We start from the raw sequence: 18,825 nt of genomic DNA, 5'->3' as shown, positions 1-18,825 counted from the left end.
ACACAGGCCAGAGAACTGCCCTACTGAACTCAAACCTGTTTACCTGAGGAGTTGGATTCCTGACCCCTGGTGAATGTAGCATACAGACCATTACTGTGTGTACAAGCACCATAAAGGACAATGTACATTGAGAACACATCCATGATCCTCCTAATGGACAATGCAGCTGCTCATAATAATGAATTCACTGCTGTAGCTTTCCCTGGTTAAATATTACCCTGGTTTAACCAGAACAACATATTGATTGCCCCTGCAGATTTTCATGTGGCAGTAGAACCTGGGGAAAGCTAAAGTGTACACTCCCCAGCCCTGTCCTGCAACCTGCTAGAATCCAGGCACCCATAAAATGTCCTTGTGAGTCTCATTATCAACGTGGAAGTCAGATCAGAGGAGACAATCTCCAGCCTGTGGTGCTTTCTGCTTGGATGCATACAACACAGTATCCTGGAACCTGTCACCGCCGTTCTCAGTGTGTATGGGGAGCACTGATCCATTCCCTTTCACATCCCCTGGCTCCGGGCTAATCAGCCCTTAGCTGGGCAGTGCTTGGGGATGGGCTGTATGACAGGGCCTTCCTGAAGGGTGTATGGCATGGAACCCACCATAACTTGGCACTCACCCAGCTTTGGCCTAGTTTCAGACAGGGGTTTACACACAATATGGCTTAAGCCAGATCCTGGAGCCCCTTTGTGCTAGTGCATTGGCTGCAGCCTGAACCTCCCTGCACACAAACAGGAAGCTGCATGCGGCTGATTGTAAACAGTGCGAGACTCCCTCCCATGCTATTGCCATGCTGGCAATGGGCCCAGGTGCAGCAAAGCCAAGCTCACTACAGCCTTGGCTGTTCCCAGCCCGGCCCCGCGCCCACCTCCCTCGCCTGCTCATTGGGGCCGCCAGATTTGTTTACCTTATATGGTCAGGTACTAACACAGCATGGCCGATGACTGGCTGTCCTGACACGTCACTCAGTATACGTCAGCCCCCCCGTAAAACTTTGCAAACAAACCAAGGGCTCCTGGGAAACGTAGTGCTGGGTACCTTACCTACCTCGAGGCGGGGTGTCTGCTGGCTGCTCAGCCTGGTGCAGGGTGGGGACTGACTGCTTGGCAGTGCTGGTACTAGCCCATTGAGGGCCTTAAGCAGGAATATTTTGCCCCCCCCCCCCTGCTCATACAACTCCTGGAGCTGCTCCAGGTCTGAAGCAATTGATTTGTCTGGTTATGCATAATGCTGGCTTTGCTGGCCAGAGTCGGGAATGTGGGTGCTGCCATTGGGTCTGAGAGCAGCTGGCTCAGCAGCCGTGGGACAGAGGCATCCCTTGCCAGACAGGGCTGCTACGCTACTGCCCTGGCTCCCAGACACAGCTTCACACACACTATGTGATGTCATAGTTCTCAGCTGCAAGTGTGTGCAGGGTGAAGCCCCCATGGGCGTGGAGCGGAGCCTACAGAGCAGCCCTGCGGTGCTCTCTGCTTTTAAAACTGGACCAAGCAAAGGAGACATGCTAGGAAGCAACGCTGCTATCACCTGGGTACCAGCGGTGGGCCTATCCCCACCTCCTTAGCCAACGTGAACAACTGCGGCCTTGACACAGCCTACAGAGCCTTGCCTGGGCCCTGCTAGCCCATCAGCCCATGGCAGCTGCACGGAGTTGAAGTCCTGCAAATAACCCATATTGCTCTGTGGCGCAGAGGGAGACTTGCTCTGCAAGCCTGCCTGAGTGCACGGGTGGGTACCTCCAAAGCTTCTCTCTCTCACCAACAGAGGCTGGTCCAATGTCAGCTGTTAACCCACCCGCCTGGCACCGCAGCTAGCCAGCCCAGCCTCTGGACTACAGCTCCCAGCCTGCCCGCCCAGCCCCGCCCTGGCTGTGCCGTCAGGGAGGCCAGGCTGGGTGAGTCAGTCCCCTGCCTCCAGTAAATATTTGTATTAGCAGGAGCCGGCTCTGTAATGGTGGCTGCGCTGTGAGCGGCACAGACCCAGGGACCCCAGGCACGGCAGGCAGCGAGCGGCGGCGGCGGCATGTCGGTGAACATGGACGAGCTGAAGCACCAGGTCATGATCAACCAGTTCGTGCTGACCGCGGGCTGCGCCGCCGACCAGGCGAAGCAGCTGCTGCAGGCGGCGCACTGGCAGTTCGAGGTGAGCCCCCGGGGCGCGGCAGAGCTGGGGGGGGGGGGGTGTCCTGCCGGGGGCCCTGCGATCGCAGCAGCCCATTTGCAGCACCGGCGAGGTCACAGCTGGCCTGGCCCTGCAGCCAGGGGCGCCGCGGAAGGGATGGGGCGGCCCTGGGGCAGCTGGCGAGCAGACCCCGCCGAGCCGGAGGGCGCGGGTGGGGCAGGAGGGGCTTCCTGGCGCTCTGCTACAGCCCGCGGGGGGGGGGGGTCGCTCAGCCCGGCCAGCCCCGATCGGTGCCTCTGGCGCCCCAGCCTGGCACCTCGGGCGGGCCGGGGGCTCGAGCCTAAGGGGGCGCTGGAGGCAGGAGCTCCTGGGCGTGGGGCTCTAGGGCCTGGGCAGTGCCGCTGGTGGGGTCAGTCCGGGACAAGCCTTGTGCCCAGGGAGTGAGCCTAGCCATCTGATCTGGCTGCTGCGTCCAGAGCAAGCCCCCAGGGCGCGCACAGGGGCCCTCAGCAGGCTGCCATGGAGTGAATGTGGGGAGCAGAGTGCCTCGGAGGCCCCAGTGCCATGTGCCCCCATCCTGCCCATTAGGAGGCTAATCCTGGGCACATCCAACGGGCCTCAGCTTCCGCCCACCGCTGCAGGTGCCCCAGGTCTGGCGGAATGGCAGGCACCATGGCTGGGGGTACTGCCACCGTTCAGGGAGCAGGTGGTGGGACCGGGAGTTGTTTGGGATACGACTGCCTGTGCCAGCATCTCTGTGCTGCCCTGACCGACATACGTGTGTGTGCCGTGTGCGTGTGCTCAGCACACCTACTGATGGGGAATGCTCCATGCTGTCATGGTGTTGCTGTTTGTCAGGCCCACACTGGTCAGCCTCCCTAGGCCGGGGGTGGCTTTTCTGTCTCTAACCCTTATTGGGAAAGGAGATGCCATCAGTACTGTCACTCCTGGTGCTGTTTTAGTGTTGGTGTGAATTGTGTGTGTGTGTGTGTATGTGGATGGGGTATATGTGTACGCTCTGTGTGTATTAGATACGTGTGTAGGAGTGTATATATGTCATGTGTATGTTTGTATGGACAGCTGTCCATGCATGTGAGTACTATATAGCAGGGGTGTATGTCTGTGTATGGGGTGTGCTTGTCTTCTGCCTGTGTTATTAAAGTGGGACTGGTTTTCATTGCTCCCTGATGGTCAATTTTTCCCCGGGCTGGCTGTAGCAGATCCGCAGGGGCCACCCACCCCTTTGTGGGCCCCACTCAGGAGTGGATTTGCTTTTATAGGGAGGTAGAAGGAACACACACAGGACATACATGCAGTGTTGGGGTGAGCTCTGGCACTGCTGGGGCAGTCTTTCCATGCTCACCTATACTTGGTGGGAGCATAGCAATAACTGACCTTATGTGCAATCCCCCAACACCTCCCCATTCCCTGCAGGCAGAATGATGCCCCTTAGTGGCTATGGGTTGAAGAGCTCCAGTCTGGCCTTTCCTGTGTTCCTGTCTCCTAGGGTTTGATTCCTAAGGCAGCACCAGGAGAAGAGATTTTGCTGGTTAAAACTTAATTGGCTCCAGCTGCTTATTCCTCTGGCCTGGAGTCAGGATCCTCTGTGACATCAGCAGTGATTGCTGGGGAAGTGACTGTGATGTCACACACGGGATTACAGCTTCAGGTGGGGAACATGCAGGCGGACTGTGCAGGCAGAGTAGTCCTGCAAAGCTCCCTGGTGGTAAAGAATAGGAGTGTGTGCATGCTCAGGGGATGTAGCAGGGAGGGCTGTGTCCAAACAAAATGTTTTCCATGCGGCACCAGCAGCTCTTTGCAGCTCAGTGTGATGGTTTTGTCACTAATGGCACTGTTGTAATTAGCGTGTCTGTTCTGTGACACAGAAGGAGGTTTGAGTCAGTGTAGAGAGCAAGAGGTTTCTATTACACACATTTGCATGGCTGGAGCGTCCCTTGTTCCATATGCACTACAGCCCTGATCTGTAAAAGAAACAATTCTGGGTGCATTTTATAGCATGGAGTCATTTGACTCCCTGCACTGCTGGTTTGATCAGGTAGTTCAGACAGCCAGATACTGTAGTCACAGGTTTTCTGGGTGCAAAATCAGAGGCTGCTGGTCAAAATCAGACTCTGTGTGTGTGTGTGTGTGCGCAAATCCAAACAAATGAATATCTCACTCTCTCTCTGTGCACTGTCTATGCACACTGAGAGAGGCATCCACAAGGCAAGCACACCTGCATATTTGCAGATTTTGCAAAAACAAATATTGGCCACATTTACATGTGTAGTATGACCTTGATTCTGTTCACCAGTGTAAATCATGAGCAGCCCGACTGGACATTGTAAGACAGGTGTGAGAGAAGGATCAGACCCTACCACCTTTTACAGGTGAAGCACCAGGAGTAGGAACTTGCGACAGAAAGTTATTGTTTCAATTACATTTTCCAGAAATTTGCCACTATTTGGCAAATTGCACAAGTGGAAACAGCAGTGTGCTGGCTGCGGGTCTCCCGTGCTGGTTTGGCACTCGCATGACTCAGAGGAAGCTCAGCTGAACCCAATGGGACAAGTTACCAGTCACTTTTGGTGCAAAATGGTCAGATAATTCCCTCTGCAAAATGGCTGCTGAGCATGCCCCCTTCTCAGAGCTCTGCTCTAGGAGTATTGTCTTCTGGGTACTTCAAATCAAATCCCTCTCAGTCTGAGCCCAAGATCTGCGTTTGCAGAGTATTGTTACTCCACCCCCTTTCACGGGTGCCCTTCTCCAGGCTGGCCCAGCTCCTCGGCGTGTATGACTCCGTGGAGTTCAGTGGAGCTGTGCTAATTTACACCTGCTGAGGAGCTGGTCCACTGAGTGGTCTCCTTGGTTTCAGAAGCATTACTGCTGCAGCAAGGGATTGCTCAGTGTAAAGGTGGCAGAATCACACTCTGAGGGTATTGATGCATTCAATCTCTTTCACTTGGGGGACCACATTGTTCCTGTTACTCAGAACTCCGTAACCCATGATCCCATGAGCTGTGCGCCGACAGCATTATTACCGTGCCACTCCTGCATCACACCATGGCCTAGGGACAGAGAGCACGGCCCAGCCACCCGTGTTTCGCTGGCAGCTGATGCTCCCACTCTCTTTGGGCAGGATGGTCCATTCCCGTTTTACATTTCAAGGTAATAAATTGCCTGACAACAAAGCTGAAATGAGCCGGAGGGTCTGGTGACAAAGCAACAGAAGTTGGCTGTTCCTGCTGCATCTTTGGGCTTGTCTAGAGGAGAAATTTACCAGCATAACTCTACAGTATCACCTCTTGTGTGGACACTTTGATATCCGTATAAGGGTATCCTTCTGGGGTTATACTGGTTTAACTAGAGTGGTATCATTACACTGGTAGAGTTATGCTGGTAAATTTCCCCGTCTGGACAAAGCCCTTAAATACATACAATCTGACCCATTTACAGCCCTTCCGGACTGCTCCACGCAGCAGGGTAGTGCTTTAACCTTTGAACACTGCTGTTTCCAAGCATGTGACACCTGGGCTGTGCTCATTTAAGGGCTGGAGGGAGAGAAGTGTTTCCAGCTACCGGGAGGCGGGTTGCACAGGATCACATGAACATACATTGCAAACTCTCTGGGGGCAAGGGCTGTCTTGTACAGTGCCTAGCACAATGGTGGTCCTGCTCCGTGACTTGGTTTCTGGGCCCTGTGGTTAATGCACATCATACTAATGAGGGGCATTTCCTTCTGCAGGGTCAGGGTGCACAGCAGGGGAGGGAACTAGCAGTAGGTGGAGAGGCCAAGTTGGGGTGCTCCGGGGCAGGGGAACTGGAAGGTGATCTTGATGGGAGGGAGCAGGGATCAGCATTTGGGGGAGCTGTAGGAGGCATTTGTCTGAGGACAAGCACATTTATCTTTAGTTCCTTTGGGGTGAGCTTCACTTGTTCTCGGCATTGTAAGGGTTAATAGTGAATTTCTGGGCTCTTGTCATTTTGCCACCCAGCCTCTCTGGGCTATTTGGGAATTTCCAAATCTGTACATTCACATCAGAGGAGAATTCTGGTCCCATAAGAGCCCTGGTACCCGGTAACCCACACAGGCTCAGGGAAAAGCTGACAGACAAAGCAAGGGGCTGGGTGCTCTTGATTCACTGGAGCTGGGGATTGTTGGTAATTTACTCTGTAAAATGTGTGTTGACTTTGGCCTGATCAGAGGCTGGTCTCCAGAAGGGATTTATCCAGCATTTCCCAATGAGTGAAGCTAAATCTGTTGCTAGCAAAGCTGAGATTTCAGGGATCCCATCCGCTCAATCATAGCGGTGTACTTCAGGAGGAGACTCACTCAAGTCTATTGAATTGTTCCAGATTCATCCCAATGTACCTGAGAGTAGAACCTGGCCCTGCCTGTCAGTTGGTAACTGTTGGTGGTTGAAGCACCTTCAAACCATTCATCCTCTGGGACAAACCCACCTGTTGACATCCTTCTGCAATGCAAACATTACTGTGTTGTGATGCACTGCCACGGGGTCAGAACACTGCATGGTCCCCAGCAATGTTACATGATGCTGTCAATGTCCTGCAAGTCTCCATACAGCCCTGTCAGATCCAGCAGGCCAGGAGCTCCCAGTGGGTGTCTCATATCAGTGGGGAGGGAAACATCACCAAAGACAACACACGCTTGTGGGGCAGGAGGTTGGGAAACTGTTAGATTGTATCCATGTAAGAGGATCACAGCCTGTAACACATTAAAAAAGGTCTGAGAAGGAAACCATTCATTTTGAAGGAACATTTTTCTGTCTCTAGGGAATGGGGTGGCTCTGGGAGTTGGGGGTATTTTGAGGATTCCATCACTGGCTCTTTCACTAGCCCTAAATTCGCTCCCATTTGAATACGGAAACCGGGGCAGATTTTTCTCTGTGTGCCTTTTTTTTTTTTTGTTAAGTTTGCTGCTGTTGCAATGATGTCAACTTTGTTGCCACAGTTTAGGGGGTGGGATAGGGTGTGTGCCACCAGGGGATTGGCTGTTCCCAGTGCCCCTCCTCCTGGTGGAGGCGTCTATCCTTGGATTAGACTGGTGGCTTTCCAGAGCTCAGGGAGGGGCACGTTCAGGAGCCGTCTTGGTGGGTGACTCTCCTCATGGGCCAGGCTGTTATTGAGGGGCCAGGAACAGTAACTCCACCCAGCCAGTGGAAGGACCAGAAAAGGGTTTTGCTGAGATATTTACAGAGCACACGTGGGGCTGTTTGTGAAATATAAGAGCTTACAATAATTCCTAGGGCTCGATTCCCTTCTGCTGCTGTAAATTGCCCGGGGCGAGAGGAAGAGGAGAGACACCACTGAAGTCAGTGGGGCTGCACCAGGGTGAAACCAGAGTGAACGAGAAGAGGATTCATTGCTTCATTTTGCATGTGTGCACGCACTTCTGTGTCCTGACTAGATTCATGTCTGGACCATCCACGTCACCCACTTACATTCCTTTGTTGCTGTAAGGGAGGGCAAACCGCAGTCCTGCCCAGTGGCCGCATCCTGCTGCCCTTCTCCCCCAGACTCTGAAACTGCAGCCCGTGCTTGCCCTCCAACTGCTGAACTGACCTACTGCCTGTTCTGTTGCTGGGGAGCACAGCTAACGAGCAATTATTGGGCCTCTCTGGTGAAAGGCAGGAAGACTAGTAACTCTGCCAGGTGCATTTAGTAGCAGTGGGCACCAGGATCAAAGAGTGCCTGGAGTCCTGTTTAAATGAACTAAAACCAGGGAGTCTCACCCTTCCTAGCTTCTGTGTCCGAGCTCCTTGCACACACCAGGCACTCCCTGTGGGCCACCCTCCCACCTCCCAAGTAGACTTGCTACAGACCCCCTCCTCCTCCCTCATGCCAGGGCCACTGTGGCCCTCCATTGCCCCCATGGCCACATGCCAAGAGCTCTGGGCCCTCCAATCTCCCCATGCTAGGGGCTGTCTCCTTTTTCTCTCCTGCGCCAAAGGACCTTTCATCCCCCTGGACAGAAGGGAGGGGTGGGCAGCTGGTGTCCTCTCCTCCCGCCCCCAACCTGGAGCAGACTTTGGGCAGGGCTGTGAACGAAGTCTCCTTTGCTCTCTTTGCCCCCGACTCCACTGCTGGCTGAGCACTCACCCTGCTGCTGGGAGGCAGCTCAGCAGGGAGCACAAAGAGCCATTGTTAACTGCTGAACCCTTTTAGCCCAACCGGGGGGCTTTGGGGGCCCCTCTCTTCACCAGGGGCTCTGGGGGCTCCTCCTCATTCACCCTTCCCCCATGCCAGGGTCTCTGGGAGCCCCTCCCCACTGACCCTTTCCCCCATGCTAGAGGCTCTTTGTGCCTTCCATTCTCCCCACCTCCCATTCTTATTTCCTTTCTGGGTGTCAGAATTTTAAAGTCCTTGGGAGGAAGGGCAGAGGTGAGATGGGTTATTGTTCTGCTAGAAGGTTTTAATGGCTCCATCCACCAGTTCTTTGATCCACTGACAATTTCAGACCTGATTACAGCTAAGGGGTCTGCCAACCAGATGCCAGGGGCTCCATATGTCCTCTATTTTCCCCCTCCCAGTTTTCCACTTTTCAACAGGGTTCTGACCATTGAGGTCTAGAACATTGCCTGGAATTTTGCAATTGGTCAGATTTAGCATTTAAAAATTATCACTTTACATCCAAACAGCCAAATGCCAGCAAGTTGAGTGTAGGGCCTCAGAAGCTCAGCCAACAGAGGGAGCCTGCCCTTAACTAAAACCATATGCCCCTCAAGGGTTTGGGACCAAAAAAGACCCCTTAAACTCCCTAGTCTCCTTCAGCAGTAATTGCCTTCCCCTCTCTGAGTTTTGTTAACATTTACGGGGATGTAACAAGCCAGCTTAATGACTACTAGACCAACCAACTGGCTGGTAGCCAGCTCCCATAAAACCTGAGCTCCCAGCCCCACCTCAGCCGTCCATCCCAGCTCATGTGACTTCTCTCAACTGATAAGCTACCCTCTGCAGTTCCTCTTGCCAGGGCCCCAGCCCCTGTTTTAAGGTATGTCTGCCTTGTAATCACGGTATAATTACAGTTTGCAGCGATGTGTTCTCAGCATGGGCTGTACAAACCCACCTAGAACATGCACAATTAGCCTTGGGCCGAGGCCATGCTGACACATTGCCACAGCTTCACAGCCACGAAGACCTGAACTAGTGGGATTAAAGCTAGCTTAGGGCTATCCTCACACCCAGTGATTGCAGTATAGACAGACCCTCAGGCAAGCACCCAAAGCTTGGTCCTGGCTACCTACTTTGAGCCCATTTCCCCTATTAGGTAACCCCAGGTGTGTTCACATTCACTTCCCCCTTCACATACCTGCCATCGCACAATAAAGAGATCACAGGTTGGGAGTGTAGGGAAAGGCCAGACTGCTCAGTTTGGGGCATGCTATTGAACCCCCAGAGGTATAAGCAAACTATACCTGCCAGCAGGTACGGAGACCCTCAACTTTCCCAGTTTGCCTATAGGGGGAGCCAGAGAGCAGCATATGAATATTAGTCTGTTATCCGGTAGGAGCCCATCCTCTGTCCTCCCATATCACCTCTGGAGAGAGGCACACCTGTTACCCCACACCGTGCGCTTAGACAAGCAGCTAGCCAAGCAGATGCCACCATGGCCCTTAGTATTGCAAACATTGGCACCTCTGCACTAACTGGGCATGGCACACTGTTCACTTCTGCCCCTGAACTATTCTGCAGCATTGCTGTCAACAGCTGCTGTGGTTTAGCCCAGAAGTGGCTGCATTTTGGAGGGTGGTTGAATTGATTCCTATAGGGATATTGTTTGAGACTCTGTAAAATGCTGCAAGGGTGGCAAAAACTTGCTACAGAAATCAGTTAACAATATGATGAAAAGACACTGCACAGGGACATACAGTAAAACACCACAGACCTGATTCTTCTCTCATCTCTGTTTTTATACAGTGTGAACCACTGACGTACCTGGAGTTACTCCAAATTTACACAGTGGGAGAGGAGTGTCCAGCCCCTTCCATCCAACACTCCCCCTGGTCTGTTTGATTATTTAATTCTCCAGGGTCTCTCAAACTCCCAAATGATTTGGATGTTCCTCAGAATGTCAGCTAAATGGGGATTTCTACACCAGTGCCTCAGCCTGGTGTGAGGGGGTGCTGTGCTGCTGGAGGTGAGACATAACAGCAAGGTCCTAACTGCTTGTGGTCATTATAAATCCCCTGGCACTTTCCATGAGCATAGGAGTGCTCACCCTGGTCTCCTTGTCTCATTCAAGCTTGGGTAATTACATTCCACTAACCTAAATTCTCCCTAGAGCCCCAGTTGGATTTGGTAGTCTTCTACACTTCTTGTGCCAAACTGCTGCATAATTTAGTGCTGGGCTCCACCCCAGAAGTGGCTGCATTTCATCAGTGGGTGAAGTCTGTCCATATGTGCAGCATCTGTCTGTGAAACTAAACGGCAAACACTGTTTGCTCTGCAGGGGCCCTTGGAGCTGTTCCACATGCAGCGTTGTGCATGTGTTTTTAAGAAGAAGTGGCGGTTCGGTGGGGTTTCTCTGGAGCCATGGCATGTGCTGACCAAGGGGGCTGTGCCTGTGTTTGCACGGTATGGAGGCCAGTGCCCAAAGCAGCTATTTCAGGGTGGTTGCAGGGTTCTGATCGCATGAGTTGGGTTGGAAGTGACACTGGATCTGGAGTTTGGTGGCAAATGGAGGGGTGATTTTGCTTTCGCACGCACACAGGTGGGTTTCTTCTCCGCTGCCCTGCCCGCTCCAGGAGCCCCACCCACCAACAGAGAGCAGGAGGCTGGCAGTCGCGATCCACCCCTCCTGAGCCGAGAGTGGAGCTGTGCGCTAAGACCCCGATCCCAGAGCCCTACTCTGGGAATGAGGGAGCTAGACCAAGGCCTAGGCTTGCGCTCCAGAGGGCCAGGTGGGAGAGAGCGCCTCATTCCCAGCCACATGATAAATCTCTTCCTTCCTCTTTTGCAGACTGCGCTCAGTGCTTTTTTCCAAGAAACAAACATCCCCTACAGCCATCACCATCAGATGGTAAGTGCTTCCCTGACCCTTCCCTCTGCTAAATCGGTGCAGCAGCAGCACCGGCATTGCACGGCTGGGCTGATGTTGCTAATGTCCAGGCCTCTGTTCCACCCCTCCGGGAGGGAGGGCAGAAATACACAGCAAAGCCACGGGGCGGGGGAAGTGGAGGGGCAGGACGCTTCCTGCCGAGAGAAGCTGGGGGTGGGCTGTGTTCTGGAAACATCACTTGGGGGGAGCCAAAGGCCACAGGCAGTGTGGCTTATTTGGGGTGAGAGTAAACGAGGCCTGCAAGACAGGGTGCAGCAGCATGCAGTGTGCCCTGTACAGTGGAGGGTGCTCTATAGGGAAATGGGAGGAGGACAAAGCTGTAACTTTCACCTGTCGGATAATGCAAAGCAGAGACTGCAGCAGGAGGGAAGGGATGGGTGGGCAGGCGTAGCGGGTGGGAGGGAGCAGAGATGGGGGGCAGGCATAGAGGAAGGGGCTGGGAGGGGACGCTCAGAGCAAAGCCAGGCTCGTCTGGAAGGCTGATCAGTGCACTGGCCAGAGGCGGGTGTTGGTGGCCCACTGCTGTTTGTGGTGACACTGAATGTCCCATGAGCTACTGTGCTGGAATGAGCAGGCAGAGCAGGAATGTAGCTTTTTCCTGCCCCTCCTGCTGCGTGCTGGGGCTAATCCCATTGCCCTGCACTGTGGGTAGCCAGCCAGGCCCTTTCTGCTGCTGGCTGGGGAAGTTTGGGTCCCAGGAGAGCCCACAGTGCAGCCTGCACCTCTGACACTAAGGCTGCACAGAACCGCAGTGTTACGGGAGCTCCCAGCGGTGCCTGGAGGAGCTGCCAGCTCCATGGAGGCAGCTGTGATGCTCTCTGGCCTGGAGACCCTGAAGGGGCCAGGTGGTCAAGGCTCCGCATTGCTCTGCTCTTTGCACTGCTGATGGCACCTGTCCCGTCTGCCCCACCACAGGAGGGCTCAGGTGAGTGGCCCAGCGGCAGGGCCAGGGATTTGGGATGGCAAAGCCAGCTCGGCCATTTCCCCTGCTGGGTGCAAACAGTCCCACCAGACAGCTGCTGCCGAGTGGGCCCTGCTCCAGGCAGCGCAGAGAGGGTGACTGGCTCTGGAGATGGGGCTGGAATGTGTGTGGGCGGGGGGTGGGGTGGTCTGTGAGAGCCCTGATGCCTTGAGCATCATCAGCTCCTCCCCCGGGCCAACGGCATGGGGGCAGCAACTCGGGTGGCAGCTCTTGGCCTGTCTTCTGGGTTGCTACAGCAGAGCCGAGCCCCAGTGAGCGGGCTCCAGGACAGGGGGAGGTTGTGCTGCTCCTGGGCACCGCCTGGAGGCCAACTGAGGAACAACAGAGCAGCCTGCAGGTGGGCGGGGCTCTTGCAGCCTCCCACAGAATCCCTGACCCTGACAGAGCCACCCCTGCATGGGTCCAGCAGCACTTGGCCGCCATGTGCTGAGTGAGGTGAGGGGCGGGCGAGTGGCATCCCAGACAGAGGGGCAGTGGCTGGTTAATGCTCCCTGCCCCGCTGAGCAGGGCTCCTGGCTGCCTGGGCCTAACCTGCAGCCCAGCAGCGGGTCCACACGTCCTGCACGACCCAGCAGCGCAAGGTTGATGTCTCCGTTGGGCCACTCAGTTCCGGGGAGCCTCTACCCCCAGCAGCGCCCTGAGGCTGGTGGGCTGAATGGAGTCCAGGAGAAGGAACTGACACCCCCCCCCACCCCCCAGAGAAAAGGACCTTGTGGGCCCTGGTGTTGGTTCCACTGTGAGTCCACAGCAAAACAGTCTGCTCTGCACCTACCCTGCCCCTCCTTGGGAGCTGCAGCTGGGCTCTGCTGGCAGGACAGGTGAGAACAGAGGGACCCTGCACTTGTAACGTAGCAGATACACGGACATGTGTTTCTGCATGTCTCTGTGTGTTTGCACATGTATGCTCTCCCAAATGCCTGCTTACACATGTGCTCCCGGGCGTAGACACACAGTCACAGGCACACACACACTATTTCCCTTTAAATCTCTCTTCCCAACAGCCCCTGGGTTGCCCAGCACCCTGCCAATTTGCTTCTTGACAGCCTGTGACCCTCCCCCCCTTATCCTCTGCCCAATGCTTTTCCCTGTTAAATCTCCCCCCAGCAGCCCCTGGGGTCCCTGTGCTCTGCCCCTTTAACTCTCGTGCCTGGGCAGCCTGTAATCTGCCTGTGCAGATGGGTCCCTGGGATTTGCTGACTGCCGTGTCCTCATTTGACTTCGCCGTTCTCTGGGGCAGTCAGGGATTTGGCGCATGCAGTGAGCATGCAGAGCGAGCACCCAGCAAGAGCCGCGCTGCAAAGAGCCTCCGGCACTGGCAGCCGAGGGGGTGGGGATGAGCTCTCCGCCCCCTCCCATCCCCAGCAGGGAGCAAAGCCCAGTCTTGCATGGGGCTGGACACCCTGGAGTCCGTTGGGCTGCAGACCATGAGCTCAGGGCAGGGGCTGGCTGTGTGGAGATGGTGTCCTGGCCGGCTGATTCCTGGGGTGGCACAAGCTCGCAGGCTAGGGGGAGCCCTGGCTTTGGAGTCCAGTCCATCCCAGAGCAGGGGCTCTCAGGCAGGGGGGCCACCCCCCACCATCCTTCCCAAACTGAGTGATGTGTCCCCAGCTGCTTAGATGGGAGGGGGATCCTGCTATGAGCTGGGTGATGGGCAGCAGGGGCTGAGCATACGCCAGGGGGCCAGGGCATCTGGACTGGGGGAATGGGGTTGTATTGACAGTTCCTAGAGATCTTTCTGTGCATCAGAAGGGCCCCTGGCATATGTCATAAACCACAGTGGGGCTGAGGCCCCCACTTACCCCTCCCCTTTCCTCCCTCCCAATGCAGCTTCGCCGTTCATACTCCCTCATGGGCACCCCCGAAGGGTCTGTCCCCGGGAGGGATGAGGGTGCAGGGAGGGGCTGGATCTCAAGGGTACCATGTACAGCTCCTGTCTGGGACGTTTGACATGAGCTCTTGAAAGAGGATTAGTCCTTGTCAGCCTGAAATAACTGCTTCTTGGAGGGAGCAGCCTTGATAGGAGCTGGCAGCCTGGCGGAGCCACCCAGATGTGCTGGCTCCAATACCCACCCCTGCCGAGCGCCTGCTCCAAGCCGCTTACCTGCCTGCACAAACCTGCAGGGAAGCTGCTGCTGTGGGCACTGCGCCACCTGAGGAGAGGGAGAGGCTGCAGGTGCAATCGTCCACCCCAGCCCCCACTGCAGCCCCCGTGCCAGGACCCAGCAGAGCCTCAGCCCCTCTTAAGTGCAGCGTGCGGGGCACCTTGCTGCGCCTCGCCTGGCCACCCCCAGACACTGGTCAGAATGACGAGTGATGTAATCACTGCATGGGGAGCAAGGTTGGAGTCAGCACTGGCCCCCATGCAATGCTAGGGGGCACTGTGTTGCAGGGACTGGGGTGCTGCAGGGACTGGGATGGGGGCTCAGTAGGGGGACTTCTCCTTACGCAGTCAGTGCTGTCCCCAATGCAGAGCTAGGGGCCCTTTTCCTTCCTAGTGCAGACCCCAGGGCATTACAGGGTGCAGTGCTGCAGCAAGCAGCGTGGGTCAGTAGGGGGCACTCTCTGCTGGGAGTGCTGAGTGCACTGTGGTGCTAGTGGGTGCTGTCCTGCATGGGGCTTTAGGATGAGACATAAAATGGCTGCCCTGCACCCTTGTGGAGTAAGGCTCTGAGACGGTTTTCTCGAATAATAACAGTGTAATGCTTAGTACAGACCTAGCACAACTCACAAGCTGTGCACAGACATGTGCGAGCTGCCATCTGGGTGTTAGTGTGAATGTTCATGTCAGCGTTTGGACTGAATTCCTCCCCAAATCCACCCCCTGCAGTTTCAGTTAGGTACGGTGCTCTTCACTTCCCATCCCAGACTGTGGTGAGGTGCTGCTTTGCCGCTCAGGGCTACGCCCCAGGGGTGGATGCATTTGACTGCTGAGTGATGTGATCCCCGAATATCTCGACCTTGGCAGGCTTCATTAAAGCCCTGGAGGGGGAGGTGTTGTGGTAGCAATAGCGATTACTGATTGCACTTTGCCATGGAGTTACGGGGTGGGGTGCTGCCTGTCATGCCCAGGGGTTGGATGCTGGGATCCTCTCTGGCCCAGGTTGGGCTAACACAAATCAGTCGCACCCTTGCCCCAGTGGTAAGGGAAGACGACAGCTCCTGGCAAGTTTGTCAGGGACGCAGCGGTCCCAAGTTCTGCCAGTGCTCCTCGCGCCCCGAACGGTCCCTGCCAGTGCAGGCAGTGGGGAGGCAGAGGCCTGCAGTGTCCTCCCCCTACTGCTGTGCATTGTGGAGACCACATCTTCCCAAACACAGTGACGGGGAAGCCACAGGGACCTGCCTGACCTTGCGGTGGCTCCTAGCCAGCTCCAGGTTCTGTCGAAGACCAGTGCTGCTGGGAAGGCAGAGCAGGAGAGGAGTGCAGAGCCTCTGACTCCACCGGGCAGCAGTAGAGGCATAGCAGGCTTGAGGGACCTTGGCAGAGCTTTATGTGTGTCTGGGCGTGGGGGGAGCCCAGGACTGGAATTGCAGGGGGCTGTGGTTAGGATAGAGCAGGGGTTCTCAAACTGAGGGTCGGGACCCCTCAGGGGGTCATGAGGTTATTACATGGGGGGTCACGAGCTGTCAGCCTCCACCCCAAACCCCGCTTTGCCTCAGGATTTATAATGGGTTAAATATATAAAAAAGTGTTTTTAATTTATAAGGGGGGGTCGCACTCAGAGACTTGCTATGTGAAAGAGGGCACCAGTAATAAAGTTTGAGAGTCACTGGGATAGAGGGACACCAGCAGATCTTTCCCAGCAGAACCGTGCACCATGCCCAGCTCTAGCTAGGGCTGCGAGCCCCTTGCTTCCACAGGCATCAAACTGACGCACAGATTCAGTGGTGGACTGCACGAGGAATGTGCCAGCATACCAGTACTGCCGTAATTCTGCTAGCAGCACTCCCCGGGGGGCACTGCAGCTCCCGGAGTTACCCTGCTATAACTACTGGGGGCTCATTATGCTGATTAATTTCCCTGCATAGACAAGCCTTAGATAAATGTTCCATCCCTGGTGCCCTCTTCCAGCTGCTTGGCCTGCGCCAGCTCTCCCCCAGCCCTGCCTGCCTGGACCTGGCTAGTGCTTGGGTAGAGACCACCCAGGAAAGGCCCAGGTGTGGCAGGGAACTGTTCTGGTGATCCAGCTACCGGTGCTCTTGCTGAGTTAGCACTGATGCCCCTGTGTGGTGCTGGGGTCCTGGGCTGCTGGCTTTTGGGGGAGACCCTGAGCCCTTGGGTCATTAACAGCCTCCTGCAGTCAGCCTCCCTAGCCGCCCCGGCAGCCTGCCTTGGACGTAGTTCTCACCCTCATGACTGGTGGGGTGTTTCCGTGCTGTTACACTGCACCCACGCTCTGCTCCAGAACTGGCTGTGCACTGCACTGTCTGGCCCTGGGCGTGAGGAGCTGTGGCTCTGACTAGCTTCTGTCTCTTTGTTCCCCTGCAGATGTGCACTCCAGCCAACACGCCCGCCACGCCCCCCAACTTCCCCGACGCCCTCACCATGTTCTCCCGCCTCAAGGCCTCCGAGAGCTTCCACAGCAGCAGCCCTGTAGCATCTATGGCAACCTCCCCTCCTCCCCCACCCCCACCGCTCCCCCAGCCCGGGTGCTTCAATCCAGCCTGGCCTGCAGCTCTCCCCTCCAGCCAGCAGCAGCAGCAGAGCATGTGGACTTCACCCCCATCCTCGCAGCCGTCGGGCTGGCCCGCCACAGTCTCCCAACAAGCCACGTCAGAACAGAAGGCCAATGTGACCATGGAGGCCGAGAGATGAGGCCGCGGGGGAGCGGGAACACAATGTGGGGAGGGCCCACATGGCCCCAGCGTTCATTTCCCTTTCCCCTTTCCGAGGAGGGGAGGAACTTTGTTGCCTCAGAGACTGGCAACCACATTCAGACAGACAGACACATGAGCAAATAGCCACCTTGCATGGGTTTGGTTTGAAGTAGTTTTTACTTGTCCTAGAGCTGACCGGAGCTCCCCAGAGACCCGGGGAGGCCACGCTGAATGCAAGAGCCATCTCTGGCTTCTGCTTCCCGGAGCCTGACTTTATAGGAATCTCTCAATGAGGGGACCCCCCTCCCATCTTTCCTGCTGGGATGCTGGATTTTTGCATGCGAGTGACTTTTGGGGGGGAGTGGTCAATCTCTTCTTCATGACCCACTTCTCCCTCCTAGCACCTGGAGGGGTCCCACTGGCAGGCAGAATGGGACTGTGGGTAATACACATCTCCCCCACCCTACACGGCTCCCCCAACCCCACTGAAGGGTTTTTTTTTAAAGAAAAATTGAAAAAATCAATTTCTGCTCAGCTGTGGGCCTCGAACCCATGCACTGAGCTTGCATTGTACTGAGAAGGAGGTGAATGGGGGCTCCTTTGGAGAAATATAGCCACTTGTTTTCTATGACCCCAGCTTTCTGCTTTCCCCAGGGCGGGGACCTGCACCCCCTCTCAGAGCCTGGGGGATCAGATTCCCATTGAGACGTGTGGGTGAGGCTGGCTGGGCGCAACTGGGCAGTCTCATGCCGCCGGGATGGGGGGCTGGCGCCCTTTGCATGACAGCGTATGCCCCATGGAGGCTGGGCTTGCTTTGACACCCTCTGTTCTTTGCTCCCTGCGGGGGGAAGGCCCTTCGGATGCGCTCTGGCGGCACCAGGCCTGGGCATTCCGCAGTGGCCGCTTGCAATACACGCTCTTCTGCTTTGAACCCTAGTGTCTGTGCTTCGTTTTCAGCGGCCTGGGGAGGTGGGAATGTCTTTTCTGGGATCAGGGACCTCACCTCAGCCGATGCCTCGTGGTGCATGCCCAGCCAGGCAGTCACACGCAGACAGGGCTCATGAGGAAAGGAGTTCTGCTTTATGATGCAGTGATGGGGGAGGGGAGTGGGGCTTCCTCCCTCCTCACCCCCAGGCCTGGGCCATGGGGCAGCACTCACCCTGGCCTCACAACTGTATTGACTAAAGACCTCAGAGGGGAAGCTTGACAGGCTGGGAAACCCTGGGTCCCCAGAGTTTGGGGGCTGCTGAACTCCTTACCAGGGGTCAGCAAGAGATTTCCCCCCCCCCCCGCCCCACCCGACAGGGAGACCCAGGAGAGTTGGGATAAGGAGACATCTACTACCTCCATAAATCACCCCTGCAGCTTGGCTGGAGTGCCCTTTCCCCTCGCTGCCTGGGTGGGCTTGCTGTAATGTTATACTGTGGCTGCGTTCTACCCCAGAGGTGGCTGCATGGGGGGGGGGTGTCTCTGGCCTGAGAGGCACTTCTGTTTGAGGGTGAGGTGCTATGTGTGGGGAATTGCACCAAGGGGGAGCAGGAAAGCAACTAGCCCTCAGGCTGCAGAGGTAACTGAAAGCGACATTTCCCAAGGACTTTGCTGCAACCATATCTGAGGAATCCAGAGTTGTGTGGCCCAGAGACAGACAGGCTCCATACAGGTGGCGGGAGAGGAGCCATCCAGAGGCCATGCCACTAAGAACTCCCCAAGCTCTCCTTAGCCTGAGTGACTGCTGGTGTCTAAGCAAAGCGTGCTAGGAAGGCTACCCTGCTCCTCGCTATGGCAGGACCTCCCACAGGCATCAGGGGCAGCATCCTCTGCCTAGAGG

The 18,825-nt window shown here is 55.9% G+C and overlaps 1 protein-coding gene across 2 annotated transcripts; it reads left to right on the top strand.

Annotated features, from left to right (window-relative positions):
* Positions 1 to 1,041: 1,041 nt before the first annotated feature.
* UBALD1 (UBA like domain containing 1) lies at positions 1,042 to 17,928 on the top strand. 2 transcript variants are annotated; one of them, XM_039492724.1, is made up of 4 exons: positions 1,042 to 1,728; positions 1,937 to 2,142; positions 11,102 to 11,161; positions 16,669 to 17,928. In XM_039492724.1, the coding sequence occupies exons 2-4, from the start codon at positions 2,023 to 2,025 to the stop codon at positions 16,993 to 16,995; spliced, it is 507 nt and encodes a 168-aa protein (XP_039348658.1). In that variant the 5' UTR covers positions 1,042 to 1,728; positions 1,937 to 2,022; the 3' UTR covers positions 16,996 to 17,928. The 2 variants fall into 2 exon arrangements, with proteins under 2 accessions (XP_039348658.1, XP_039348659.1); XM_039492725.1 differs by having other exon boundaries at positions 1,934 to 2,142.
* Positions 17,929 to 18,825: the final 897 nt, after the last annotated feature.

The sequence above is a fragment of the Mauremys reevesii genome, linkage group 10 (assembly GCF_016161935.1).
Source record: "Mauremys reevesii isolate NIE-2019 linkage group 10, ASM1616193v1, whole genome shotgun sequence".
NCBI lineage: Eukaryota > Metazoa > Chordata > Testudines > Geoemydidae > Mauremys > Mauremys reevesii.
Note: the sequence above shows the minus strand (reverse complement) of the source record. Positions and strands in the feature narration are given on the sequence as shown.

Excerpts from the sequence above, each read along its gene's own strand:
- UBALD1 (XM_039492724.1), top strand. The coding sequence starts at position 2,023 with ATGTCGGTGAACATGGACGAGCTGAAGCACCAGGTCATGATCAACCAG. Across the intron at positions 2,143-11,101 it reads CGGCGCACTGGCAGTTCGAG|ACTGCGCTCAGTGCTTTTTT; the intron begins GTGAGCCCCCGG and ends CCTCTTTTGCAG. Across the intron at positions 11,162-16,668 it reads ACAGCCATCACCATCAGATG|ATGTGCACTCCAGCCAACAC; the intron begins GTAAGTGCTTCC and ends GTTCCCCTGCAG.